Source organism: Pelophylax lessonae, assembly GCF_965119305.1.
Source record: "Pelophylax lessonae genome assembly, chromosome: 2".
Classification (NCBI taxonomy): domain Eukaryota; kingdom Metazoa; phylum Chordata; class Amphibia; order Anura; family Ranidae; genus Pelophylax; species Pelophylax lessonae.
The window spans coordinates 312,022,211-312,035,880 of record NC_138769.1 but is presented as its reverse complement, the minus strand read 5'-3'; the positions used below and the strand labels follow the sequence as shown (position 1 = coordinate 312,035,880).

The window sequence follows — 13,670 nt, the reverse complement described above, 5'->3', positions numbered from 1 at the left end:
GAAAATGGCACCGACATGTGCTTGCAGGAGCGATCGCCGCCAAAATGGCGGCGTTTGGCGCCAAAACACCGCGCTGTAACACACAGGGCCGGTCACCACAGTTTGCCGAGAAAAATGGCGGGCCGCATCAGCGGTCGCCGCATAGCATGTCTAAGCCCAGTCTGCCCCATACATCTCACACAGCAGAGCGGGAGAGCCCCCCCCCCCCCCGCAGCCCACAGAAAGGCAGCTATTCCACACAGGAATCTGACAGGGAGCTCAGCACTTACACAGACATGCAGGGTCACACAGTCACAGACTGACACCCAAACAGACAGGTCCCCACATAGAAATTTACTTACCAGTCCGTATGGCGTGGGGAGCCTTCTCTAGCGACCAAACCGCTGTACTGAGGACAGGGAGTGTCGCAGCCAGGACGCAGTGGACTGCGGTGAGAAACCGCAAATGGCGTCCGGTGAGGTAGCCACCTCACAGGCAGCATCCCTGCAGCGAACAGGGATGGGTCGTTCAATATGTCAGGGAAACCCGAGCTGAACGCTCGATGGCAGGCTGGGGAAACCCCTGGCTCTCAGCCCTGGGATCCAGGGTGGCCAGCCCGAGATCCAGCCCCGCATGACCATCTTCATCCCGAAGAAAACTAAACTAATGCTGAGAAAAAAACAGCTAAGTAAAAGAGAGAAAAACACTTGAAATAAAATCAAAAATAGGATAGAAGGCTGAGACTGAAAGCCCCAGCACAGGAACAGCCAGCTACTCCTAAGCTAGGCAATTGAAAACTGAGTTGAGAATGCTGGAAGCAGGGAGGTATTGACTGAGGGGACCACCCCCTAGGGGTGTGATATGCTAAAAGCTTTGATATTAACAAATCTTGTTGCCTAGCTACTCCTGCGGAGCAAAGGTCGATTACCCCCATTAGTGAAGATTATGAAGTGGCGGCGACTGTCGGAGGACGTAAGAGAAAATACATATTTTATTTGGGTACAGTGTTCCATTGGGGCCTATAGTTCTCAAATAAAAATGTGTGAGGATACTGGTGAGCACTCTGGTAGTTCATTGATCTTCCTTTCCTTCTCTTCCATAAGCGCTTGTTTACACTTGCTTCGACTTTAACACACATTAAAGTGCCTACCGCTCCAACATGCTTTTGTGATGCTTTGAAGAAGGGCACCAGCAGATTCCCAGCTCATTGTAACCCTCGTTCAGCAGATCCCCAGCTCAGTAGTACTCCCAGCACTGGGACAGGTGGGGACACTGGGACTGGTGGGCAGTCATCAGGGACATTGGGACTTGTGGGGAGGTCAAAAGCGAAGATTTTATTTTTACCAATTTGATAACTTTTTTAATTTCATTTTTATTTTTTACAGATACTGTACTGTCACCAGAACAGTGCAGTGTTAACCTAGTGGCACCGTAGTGCTCTGAGGTGATCACGATTTGGTGACTAAAGGGGTTTATTACAGTGATGATTATTGTAATAAACAATAAGATTGTTCAAAGGTTTCAGTCATAAAATCTGGTTTACTACGGTGATGCTGTGATTGATCACAGTTATCACATGGAACAGGGCCACTGATTGCACAGTGGTAAACAATGAAAGCCTGGTTTACTACTTTAGCTGTGATTGGTCACAGCGATCACATGGTACCAGGGCCCCTCACAGTGGCCCAGTACATCAGTGAACCGATGCAGGGGCTTACCTAGTGCATTTGGCACCCGGGACGGATCCTATATCTGGCACTCCCTCACTAGGCGGGCAGGCAGCGATGAAGTGACGACACGTGCAGCGCCTCCGCTCACTGCGGCCCGGAACCTGGAAGAATTCTCCCTCTGCTCCCCCGGGCAGCCAGGACCCTTTTCCTCCTCTGCAAAAAGGGCACTAACCCAAGGATGGTCACCGGGCACCAAACAAATACATGTAACTGGCAGTGGCACACTTACTATGTGCTACTACCAGTGGCACCACTAGATGCTGTTTGGAGACCCCGCTGGTCTCTCTTCTACACTGTATTGTTATTTCAAATGTAAGGTGTCTATTAGAGTACTATTTTAATCTTACTACACTATGGAGCCCCAATTCTTTTCTCTCTAGGAGCGGCTGTGGATGATCCAGTAATACATGGGAATGTATTGTATGGAGGCTATTACCCCTACTAAAAGTCTTATTACCATCAATGCGGAGGATTTCATCTCTGTTCCTGTTGGATTGATCTCAAAGCGTTCTTAATCTTCAGTGAGGTGAGCGGCAATTGCACCAATAGGTGGTTGTTCACTTGGTGGATTGTTTGGGATCTTCCTGACACACGGAAAACACTTTTTCTTTTTTTCACCTATAATGATCATGATTTTTATAGGACTGTATTGACTCATTTTTGGTTTCTTATTGAAACCTCTGGACTATCTTCTTCCACACTTCATTTATGTTTTTTTTTTTTTTTTTTGTAGATTGCACAGTTTATTCTATATTTATTAAATACTTGTATTATTCGTGATTATATATGCACTTTCACTTATCCACTTTGGAGTGAGTACTTGCACATACTATCACACCCATGTTATTTATGCGATTTTGATTTTACTTGCTATTGATGCGATTTTAGCGCCAATTTAAATTACACTGATTATTTTGCTCATTAGGATGGCCCTGTCTGACAGCCCTCCAATATGTGGCACCCGGAGCAGACCACGCCCCCCCCCCCCCCCGGTACGCCACTGAACCGATGTGTCTGGCGGGCACAGCAGTCAGAGATCCCACTGCTGCGTGGTCTAGAGAGCATATACAAGGGTCGGATGGGAGATGGTTAAAAACAAATACAATGGGCAGACATAAACATGCATAAACAATTGGAAGTATACAATCTTGCAACTATGGTACCAAAAAAAAAAAAAAACAGCGCCAATGCAATGGTTTTTAGAATAGCAGGAAACCCAAACAACTACATATATTAGAACATACTAGAATTTTATATGATATCCCAGTTGAATGGATGAGTAGACCTTATTTAATATCAAATGATCTAATATAGAGCTCTATGTAAAAGTAATCAGACCAAAGAATCTACATTAAAAAGCCATAAACATTACTAGCTCTTAAAACAGGGATTTACAGCACCATGATAGAGCCACACCCAACATTTTTATAGTTACAGTTGTGCAAGGAATAACAAACCTTCAGCTCGCAATCTTCATTAACAGCAAGGTTGCTGGGTTTCAAGTCCTTTAGACAAAAGAAAGCATTTGAAATAAAATTAATTTGAATGGAAATATAGATCATTTTTAAAGAGAAACTTGTATATTTAGTGAATACACAGATCATTGCAACATATACATACAAAAAACATTGACGTCACTTTCAAACCTACCATTTAACAGTCCACTGCTACGAAGCTAAACTGGCCACTTCAGTTCTAGCACCAAACTGTAAAATGGTTGAGAGCAGGGCTAATGTTGGCCTTACCATCATAATTTGTTCATTTTGACAGCTTGGGCATTAACGGATTCGTATTTTTTTGCGGGGAAAAAGCATGTTCTGATCACAAATTTTCAAAATAAATAAAAAAAAAAAAAATTTTGAGCCTTTACAGCTCCACTATCAGAGAACATCATGACATTGTTCACACTTGGCAGTAGAGCTTAAACATCTTCAGCATTAACACAGTAGTACTTACCCTATGAATAATATCAGCTGAGTGAATATACTGTAATAAAAGACAAAGAAAGATGGAAATCCATAAGAAAACAAAAAGTGTGCTAAGAAATCTAATAACCACTAGCTGCCCAGGACAATTTTTGAATTTTTCACATGCATATCAAAGTCAGCAAAAATTTGCTAGAAAATTACTTAGCACCCCTAAAAATTAAATACTTTCCACAAGCAGAAGCCCTGGAGAATAAAAATGGTGGTTATTGCAATTTTTTTGTCACAAAATATTTGAGCAGCCGTTTATCATCAATCGCTCAATTTCAGGGGGAAAAAAAAATACACTTAATGAATTTTAAAGGCACACAAACCCAAATTCCTATGTTTTTGGTAACATATAAAATATATTGCTCCAATAAAGATACTAAACATGTCGAGATTTAAAATTCTGCATGCCTGTGAAATAGCGGCAAACTACAGTACCTAAAAATCGCCATAGGAGAAAAATGGGATTTTTGACCGTAAATCCATTTCTCTGATGTTCATTGACCGACACAGCTTCAGAACGTCATAACTGTTGGGTTGTACTGCCCCCTACAGGAGTAAAACACTAGGCAGAAAAAAAGTCTGGCTACGCCCATGAGCCGTTGAAGGAAGGTCAAGATCCAAGCCACCGAGAAGGAATGAGGATGAACCCCAAGAGACTCACACCACGCAATGTACATCTTTTACATACGATGGTAGATCCTCCTAGAAGTAGATTTCTTAGCTTTTAACAGTGTTGGAATCATTGACTCAGACAAACCTCTATCCTTCAGCACCTGGCATTCAAGAGCCAAGCCATCAAAGCCAGCAACTAAAGCAGGATATAAGATCGGTCCTTGGACAGCAGATCCTCCCTAAGAGGAAGCTTCCAAGGAACGTCTGTGAACAGCCGCACCAGATCGGCGTACCAAGCCCAGAGCCACTAAGATGACCGTAATCCCTTCTGGCTCGATCCTGCGTAGAAGACTTGACCGAAGCTTGAGAGGAGGGAAGGCGCAAATCTGACGATACTGACCCCACAGGGCCACCAGTGCATGTGTGGTGTCCGCCAGAGGATCCCTTGACAGAGCCACAAACCCCTGCACATTTCTGTTGAGCCAGGATGCCAACAGATCTACCTCACGGGTGCCCCGAGGACACAACCGATGAAACACCTCCGGATGAAGGGACCACCCCCCTTGGTCCGACGTCTGCTGACTGAGGTAATCTGCCTGCCAATTTTCCACCCCGGGAATGTGTACGGCGTAGAGGGCTGGAATGAACCTGCCTTAGAATGCTGGCCAGGACACTTCTTGTGTCCCCTTGGTGATTACCATAAGCCACGGCCGTGGCATTGCCCTATTCCATGTGCACTGGACAAACCTGAAGGCGATCTGTCCAAAAGGTCCAGGCACAGTCTGATTGCTTGGAGTTCCAAGACATTGATTGGTAGTCTGGACTCTTCCAGCTTCCAGATCCCCTGAGCAAAATGCTTGCCGAGGACACCTCTCCAGCCGGACAGGACAGGCTGGCATCCGTGGTGACCACTGTCCAATACAAGGAGAGGAAGGCTTTGCCCAGCCAAAGCGCCGGAGATCGAAGCCACCACATCAGGGACTCCTTCGCTCGCTGACTCAGCTGTATCAGATTGTCCAGAGACTGAGGAGTCCGGTCCCATTTGGTCAGAATCTCCCTTTGCAGGGGACCTTGCATGGAACTGTGCAATTGGAACTGCCTCGAAGGTAGAAACCATCAGGCCCAGCACCCACATGCAAGTTTAGAAGGATGACCATCTGCTGCACAACAGGAGACAAATTGCAGCCTGCAATTTCTGGAGTTTGTTCAGAGGAAGGAGCACTCTGGCTAAGGCCAAGTCCAGAGTAAGATTCATAAACAAAACATTCATCTATAGTAACTCAGTGAAACAAATAAATTGTGTAGAAAAATTGTAATATGAAAGTCCATAAACAATGTCCAATCAAGTCAAGTTAGTGTTATAATCCATCATCCGTGCATAGGAACATAGAAAGTGCTCAGTACTGTTCCGCCACCTGTGTTATCTAGCCTCTCACCTCACATTCTGAGCCGTTTCACCAGCGGGTTAGAATTAGCAGTTCCCCTCTGGGATAGTTGCATTCTGATGGGGCTCACTGGTGGTATGCTCATAAATAGTTCCCACACTCTCGCTGACAATTCATGATATATCAGGAAATAAAAGAAATCTAGTGCGCTCTATATAAAATCCTCAATTTATTATAAAAAATATACAAGCAACTGAGTCACTATAGATGAATGTTTATAAATGTTGCACTATATATTTTTTTAACTGTTTACATCTGGCGTAGCACTGTTTCAAAACTCTAATACTTTGTAGCAGCCAATTTCTATATATTAACATTTAGGAGGTTGTGCGGATTTAATTTTTGGTCATTAGATTCCAGAGTAAGGCCCAGATAGTCCAGCTTTGTGGAGGGAACCAGGGCAGACTTCAGAAAATTCAGAATCCAGCCGAACTCCAGCAGAGTTTGAAATGTGATCTCCAGGTTTTCCACCAGAGCAGAAGGAGATCATATAAGTAGCCCATTACCGTGATCCCCCGTTGCACAGCAAAGCTAGCACCGGGGCTAACACTTTTCTGAAGACCCGAGGAGCAGAGGCGAGACCAAAGGGTAATGCCACAAATTGATAATGCTTCTGTCCCACGGCAAAGCGGAGCAAGGGCTGGTGAATGGCAAATATTGGAATGTGAAGGTAAACATCCTTGATGTCAATAGAGGCGAGGAAAACCCCCTGACGCAGGAATGCCACCACCGTGCGAATGGACTCCATTCTGAACTTCTGTACCCGCGCAAAGCAGTTAAGCGCCTTGAGGTCAAGGATTGGACGCACTTTGCCTTTCTTCCTGGGAACTGTAATGTTTGAGTAAAAACCCTGAAAACGTTCAGAAGATGTAACCTGGACGATCACCCCTTGATGTAAGCGCGCCTTCATGCTTAAGGAGCCTTGTCCGCGGGTCTGGAGAAGCCCGCTATCGGCTTGCCAAACCAGGTTCATTTGGATCCTTCAGGAGGAGGCCCTAAAAGGCTTCGAACCCTTGTCAGTCGACCCTGAGGGACGAAAAAATGCCTTATAAGCCGAAAAGGCACGCTGAAGAACCACTGCCAAAAGAGAGAGCTAAGCCACTAGGGGAGTACCATCCAAAAAGGCATCACAGAAAAAATGCAGCCCGTAGACCAGCTGGTCTGCCAGCTTAGGAAAGGCGGGGGGAGCCTTTCTCCCTGCAGGTCATAGCATGAAAGCTTAGCCCACTTGGTCAAAGTATGGTTAATACTGGCCTCAGTGCCTAACTAGCCAGAGTGTACATATAGCGGGCCACAGCCTCCGCCTTCTTTCCAGTCAGATCCATAAAGGCGGGGGGACGCTTCAACCAGAATCATGGTTGCCTTGTTCAATCTGGAAACCAGAGGGTCCATCATCAGTGAAACAGTCCACTTCTTAAGAAGGGACTCCTCATAGGGGTAATGCCTAGTAAAGCGCTTAGGGACCCCACAGGGACGCTTTGGTTGCCCCCACCCTTTATCAACAATTCTGTCAAAACAGGCAGAGAAAGGAAACATCTTTACTGCTCTGGATGGCTTGTGAGTGCCATCTTCAAGGTCTCACACACAGATACAATCAGTGCTTCCACCAGAGCCTTTTCATGTGCGGTTGCAGAGGTGGAGGAATCACCACTCGCTATCAGAGGATTCCAGGTGCATGGTTGCAGACCCAGCAGGGTGACCCACGTCCACGGCGGACGAATCAGATTCAGAATCTGATGAGACATGAGGCAGGGGGCGCTTTTTCCTAGCCCATTGCCTGAAGACCACCTCCACTTGGGATACAAGGGACTCCAGGACCACTGTCAGTGCATGGATGGATGGATGGATGGATGGTTGGGACCTGGGAGGGCCGCGCATCCTCAGAGCGGGGATCAGGTGGGGAAATGTGCGCCAAAGACTCCATGAGTCACAATGGGGACCCTCACAAAAAAGTGTAAAAAACACTGCTAAGGGACAACCCCTACTGCGCTGGCAGCACCATCTGGTCGCCAGGCACAAAGCATCAAGTGGTCCTCAGCAGAGAGGGAGAGGACCTCACCAGACTAACCACCCGCATAGACAAGCACCTGCAGCCACCAGGATAAAATCGACATTACACGGCGATCATGAAGTAAAATGATTCAGGAGTCAGCACCAGGGGATGAGGAGGGGCTCCCACCACCGAAATAGCCACCCACAGGGCTGCACGGTCATGGCCACCGCTATTTTCAATGGCAACCCACAAGAAAATGGCTGCCGGACTACAAAAACATGGCCGCCGTGTACAGAAACACACAGGATACAACAAAATGGCGGCACCATGAGGCATACAGGGATCCAGGATAGGGAAACCCCCCAGGCCACAAGGACAGATCCGGGCAGACTGTGGGGCCCTTGCAGGAGCCCCGCCAGGTAAACCCCCCCACAGACGATCATCTGGTCCCTGGCGGCACAACCCCCCCCCCCCGGTCGCCAACCAGTGCCCTGCCCCCACCACTGGTAAGCGGCAGACCACCCAAACAGCCCCAGCGTATGTACAGGGGGGGGGGGGGGAATGAGGGACTCAGCAAGGGAAGGTACCCATTTTCGACTGGTACCCAATAGTTCATATTCCCATCGCACACATTCCTGGATATAGGCCCATCTGTTATGGGTGCTGCAGCGATCACCAGCTGAACACTGGATACATCACAGATAGGTATACATGTTCGCCAGCACACCATGGATCTTGCATAGCAGTCCAAAAAAACGTTTTATTGCAAAAGGATCACATCACATCAGGATAAGTGCAATGTTTCAGAGCCACGCAGGCTGGCCCCTGTAGTCTGATCCGGTAGAAGAGCTACTGTAGCTCAAATTGCTAGGTAATGCTGGTGCCAATAGAAAGTTGTTAGGGACTCCAGTTTGTCGCATATGGGTCTAGATAGCCGCAGATTGGTCAGGGTACCCATGCTGTCCCAGGTCAAAATTCTAAGGTGCCTAAAATGGCCAAAATGAGCATCCGACCTGGACCAATGGAAGATGTCTTTCAAGGCGTTTAGTTGGCCTTCAAATTTTCCAGACCTCAATCCAATCAAGCATCTGTGGGATGTGTGGGAAAACAAGTCTGATCCATGGAGGTCCCACATCTAGCAACTTACAGGAGTTCAAGGATCTGCTACTGTGCCAGATATCACAGTATACCTTCAAATGTCTAGTGGAGTCCATGTCTTGACAGGTCTGGACTGGCTTACCAGTAAAAGGCACCTACTTTGTAGATGGGTGGTCAAAATGTTATGGCTGATCAGTGTAAGCTGTATACACAGCACTGTGTTCTGGCCGAGAGACAAGACCTTCCTGTTCACATCTGGAATAAAATAGAGACAGGCTGAGCAGAGCTCAGACTTTCACAGGGAGTTTTATATTTATTCATAGAATAGAAAGCTCATTGTAAAAAAAAAAAAAAAAAAAAAAAAAAAGCGGAGCGCTGCTCACCCCGATTATTTTGTTCCAGGAGTAGGACAGGAAGGTTTTTTTTCCCAGTGCCAGAACACAGTGCTGTAAACTGTATTTAGCGGAGGCTACATGTACAGCCGCTGCAGAAAATATTTTACCAGCTCCACGCCTGGCCATGAAATTTATGTCTTAATTGGCGACTTGTCCTTTGTCTAATTTTTAATAAATAAAGGTCTTTCTAATGCTGCCCTTAGTCTGGCGCCCCCTGTGTGTTTTTTTTATATGCTTAAGAGTCCCTGCTTCACTCTCAAGGGTTCTGCTACTGATGCTGCGTTTGGTTACCTTCTTGATACCATTAAGTAAAGTCAATAAACCAATGCGCTACCAATAATATAAAATGAGAAAAGTGTGCATATATAAATGTGAATAGCAATAGCAGCCAATTTTTGTGTCCCGTTGCAATGATAAAAGAAATTAAATTAGCGCTATAGCAAAAACAACATATATAAAAACGGAGCATAAAATACACTCAAAATATAACCGTGCAAAAAAATGCTAATGTGCAAAACACGCTTATAATTTATATGAAAACACAAGTGAATATAATAAACCCACAAAGGGATAGTGCAATGAGGGTGGAAAGAAAATATTTATAAAAAACAAAATGCAAAGTCCATAAAGTTCCTGGAACCAATGTAGTAAAAATGTTCATATTTATATTTTGAGCACTTGAATGTATTTTATGCTCAGGTTATATATGCCGTTTTTTTTTATTCTTGATACCATTGCTTTCATATGGACAGATGGCTGCACTGTTATGGACTTTCAATTGACTTTTCAATGAATCCTCCTAGTAAACTATACCCCTCAAGCGCCATTTTTCCTTTCATAATGAGACTTCTGCTTTCTATAAACATCAAGTTTGAATGAGGAAGTATTTAGCTAAATACAGATATGCAACATTAAGGCTCGGTTCACACTGATGCGATGCGGGAAGACTGCGAATTCGCAGCCTGTTCCCGCATCGCACACGCACCCCCGGCAGTTCACACTGCCATATGCGATCCGCTGGGGGTGTCAATGTAATCTTAACGACACCCCCAGTTTGATCGCATATCGCAGTGCGATCGTGCAGTTCGCACAGGATCGGATCGCACAAGTGTGAACCGCTGTGCGATCCGATCCTGATGCGGCAGCAAAAATGCCTCCTGTGCGTGTTTGCTGCGGGTGCGATGCGAATTTAGCCATACAAACTGTATGGCTAAACTCACACCGCACAGCTGATCGCATGTCATGTCGGAGCAGTGCGCTCCAACATGACATGCGAACCCCGCACACGCAGTAGTGTGAACCGGGGCTAAATCCAACAAACATTCACAAACCAAAATTCTTCTGCCCGCGCACAAGATTAGCAATATATGTATGCGACCAAAGTTACCAACTCGCTTTAATTTCTAAAAGAAAGAATACTAAAATAATAAGCTTATGCATCAGTAATAATTCTGTTAATACACTCTGGATCAACACTGTAGCAGTATGAACGAGAACAGTGATAGGTCTAAACTTTCAATACATAGGTGCAAGGGAAGCATGTGTGGTTTTATAAAAAGGTAAAAAGAGATAGATCTCCTTTATCAACTATGAACTGTCTACTTACCTTAAGACCTCGTAAAATTTGATATATTAGGAACTGCACGTGATCATCTGTCAGCTTCTGACATTTTACAATATTGTTAAGATCTGCTCCCATTAAATGTGTCACCAGATATCTAGGAATAGAAAAAAAAAAAAAAGGTAAACAGTGATGTTTAGCAAAAGCCGCTAACCTAATTTGAAAGAAATTAAAACTTCTAACAAAAAATTTTAGAGGACCTCCCAAGTATAATGCTGCCCCTTCATAATACAATTAGCAGAGTGGGGACAAACTAAGTTGTGGATATCAAAACTGCAGTGCCACCTTCTAAACTACTTTATATAACGTGGCAGATGTGCGAATACTACAAGATTGTTTACCAGAACCTTTTTTGGCAGGCAAGAAAGCTCAACTTTTACCTTTAAATGGTTTGGTGTTACATAAAATTAAACTTTTATAGTATTACCATTTATAGATATTTTTTAAAAAAAAAAAGGTTTAAAAAAACATTAACATTTAACTCAGGGCACACCTATGACACTGCTGTCACAGAACATTATAGGTTTTCTAAAGAACATGGATAATACTGTTTGCTTATTGAAAAGGTAACTCCACTTTCATTAAAAAAAAATAAAACAAAAATATAGCATATACAATTGCCTTGCAAGGCATGTAGTAATGGTATTAAAATTACCTTTTCTTTTCAATCTGCAGCTGTTGTAATTTTCTGTAAAACTCAATGCAATAAGGTAACCCGGAGGCCTTCTATACACATCTGGTGTACAGAACTTCCCCCATTAATGTAATTTTCTGCTTGTATAATTAGTTCACTGATTTTCCCAAAAATCTGTGCCAAGATACAAGTAAACCTTTAGGCATCCTCTGCAATAGAAAATTCATTTTGGGGAGATACTAACCAAAAGGTTAACTACTCCTAAAGGGATGTACACACACTGCAACTTTTACAGGAAGTGCATCAGCTCACTAGACACAGACACTCCCATTCAGGAATCAGTTTTCCAAGGACATAGCTGAATATAAAGCTATTTCTTAACCACCTTAGCGGTATCCCCGAGCGTGACTCGGGGTGGATTTTTTAGGCTAGGATCGGTATCCCCGAGTCACGCTCGGGGTAGATGTGCAGAGCGTGCAGCGGTGTCTTACCTTCTCCTGGCGATCCAGCGATGATCTCCCATTGCTGTGATCGCCAGCCGAGATCACCGCCGCTCGTCCGTCGGTCTGATGACTTCCTGGTTCCGTTCCCTGCAGCAGCAATGCTGCATGGGAGCGGAACAAGGAGGGAAATTCAAACGTTGCACAAAACACAAACACATAACATTCATTATATATATATATATATATATATATATATATATATATATATATATATATATATATATATATATATATATATATATATACATACACACACATAAATACACACATACATACACACACACACACAATATATATATTATATAAAAATATATAATATAGAACGCATGAATTATAATCTAATCAATAATATTATATATATATAAAAAATTATATTCTTGATTAGATTATAATTCATGTGTTTGTGTTTCAAATTTATCACAGCTGGGATGTCTACTAGAGTCTTGTTTTGGTCAGGTTTAAGTCAGTAATTACTAAGAATTGTAGGCCTATAATACATAACGCCAAATTTCCATGCAAAAAAATTGTACCGCTTCTGGTACATAATTCCTGACATAATCATTCCGCCAGGGAGGTTAAAAGCTAAGTTCACCTTTTAAAAAATAAAGTAAAAATGCACATTTATTGCAGGTTTAAAAAAATTTGCATTTTTTCCTTTTTTTTAAGGAGCCTGCAGAGCACCGCACCTGTGATCATTAGATCGATGCCAGGATCCTACAGACTCAGGATAGCTGTCTGCCAATATCTCTGATACAGGCAGGCAGTTACTCAAGAGCAGAAAGATCAAACTTTCAGTGCTCACTAGTGCCCTCATTAGTTCATTGAGACCACAAGCAGCCAGGTACAATGGTTGACAGCATTTGAAGTTTATTCAATAACAGGAAATTGTGAATAAATGATACTGCCATGTAGGCAGAGCCCCACAGGGCCACGCTGTTGTCAAATTTTGACAGCAGGTGCGGGGAGAAGATCCCCTGCCTTATGTCACGTGGGGGGTGGGCAATCGAGTGCGAAGGTGCAGATGCTGGAACAGCTTACATGTTCCACCCTAGAAATTAGTGGAAAACAAACATTCCAAAAGTGAACTTATCCTTTAAGAACAGAAACAGGTAGGATTCTGCTACAAAGTTTGTTAAAATCCTTGTAATGTACACAGATCACCCAGAAAGGATTGCTTTAACAAAAGAAGCAATAAGCAGGGTATACGCAGACAAAATCAGCTGATTCAGCAGGAACCAGACAAATTTTGCACTGTGTGTACCCCTGTCTGTTCAACACAAGCCAGTCTAACAACCAGCTTCTGTCAAATGCCCCTGCTAGAAAACCAGCCAGCTGGCTAGTGTGGATGCGGGAATCTGCATTTTCTTTTGTTCAAACCACTAATTGAGGAAAGAAAAAAAAAAGAACACAAGCGTACACTCTGCTTTACGCTTTAAACGTCATAAGTCGCCTTGGAAACAGAGCAAGAAAAGGATGGGGAGAGTGGGGGGAAAGACTAACTTGATTTTGAGTGGCAAGCTCTGTTAAAAAAAAAAAACACAAAGTGCATTTTTGTCTTACCGTAAAATCCTTTTCTCTGAGGTTCACTGACAGACACAGCTCCATGTCTTCTTAGACACTTGTGCTTATGCTGCTCTCTCTTCAGGAGTAGGACTAGATGGAAACAAATTTTGGATACGCCCCC

General features: G+C 44.0%; 1 protein-coding gene across 2 annotated transcripts in view; it reads right to left on the bottom strand.

The window, feature by feature from the left end:
• LOC309546965 (mitogen-activated protein kinase 14) overlaps positions 1 to 13,670 on the bottom strand; it is a 158,335-nt gene that overhangs the window by 69,325 nt on the left and 75,340 nt on the right. For both annotated transcript variants that reach the window (XM_082246728.1, XM_082246729.1), the window contains exons 4-6: positions 10,835 to 10,946; positions 3,666 to 3,695; positions 3,167 to 3,214 (exon numbers count right to left, since the gene is read on the bottom strand). In XM_082246728.1, the coding sequence (XP_082102854.1) occupies positions 3,167 to 3,214; positions 3,666 to 3,695; positions 10,835 to 10,946 (190 nt within the window). The remainder of the gene's footprint in view (positions 1 to 3,166; positions 3,215 to 3,665; positions 3,696 to 10,834; positions 10,947 to 13,670) is intronic.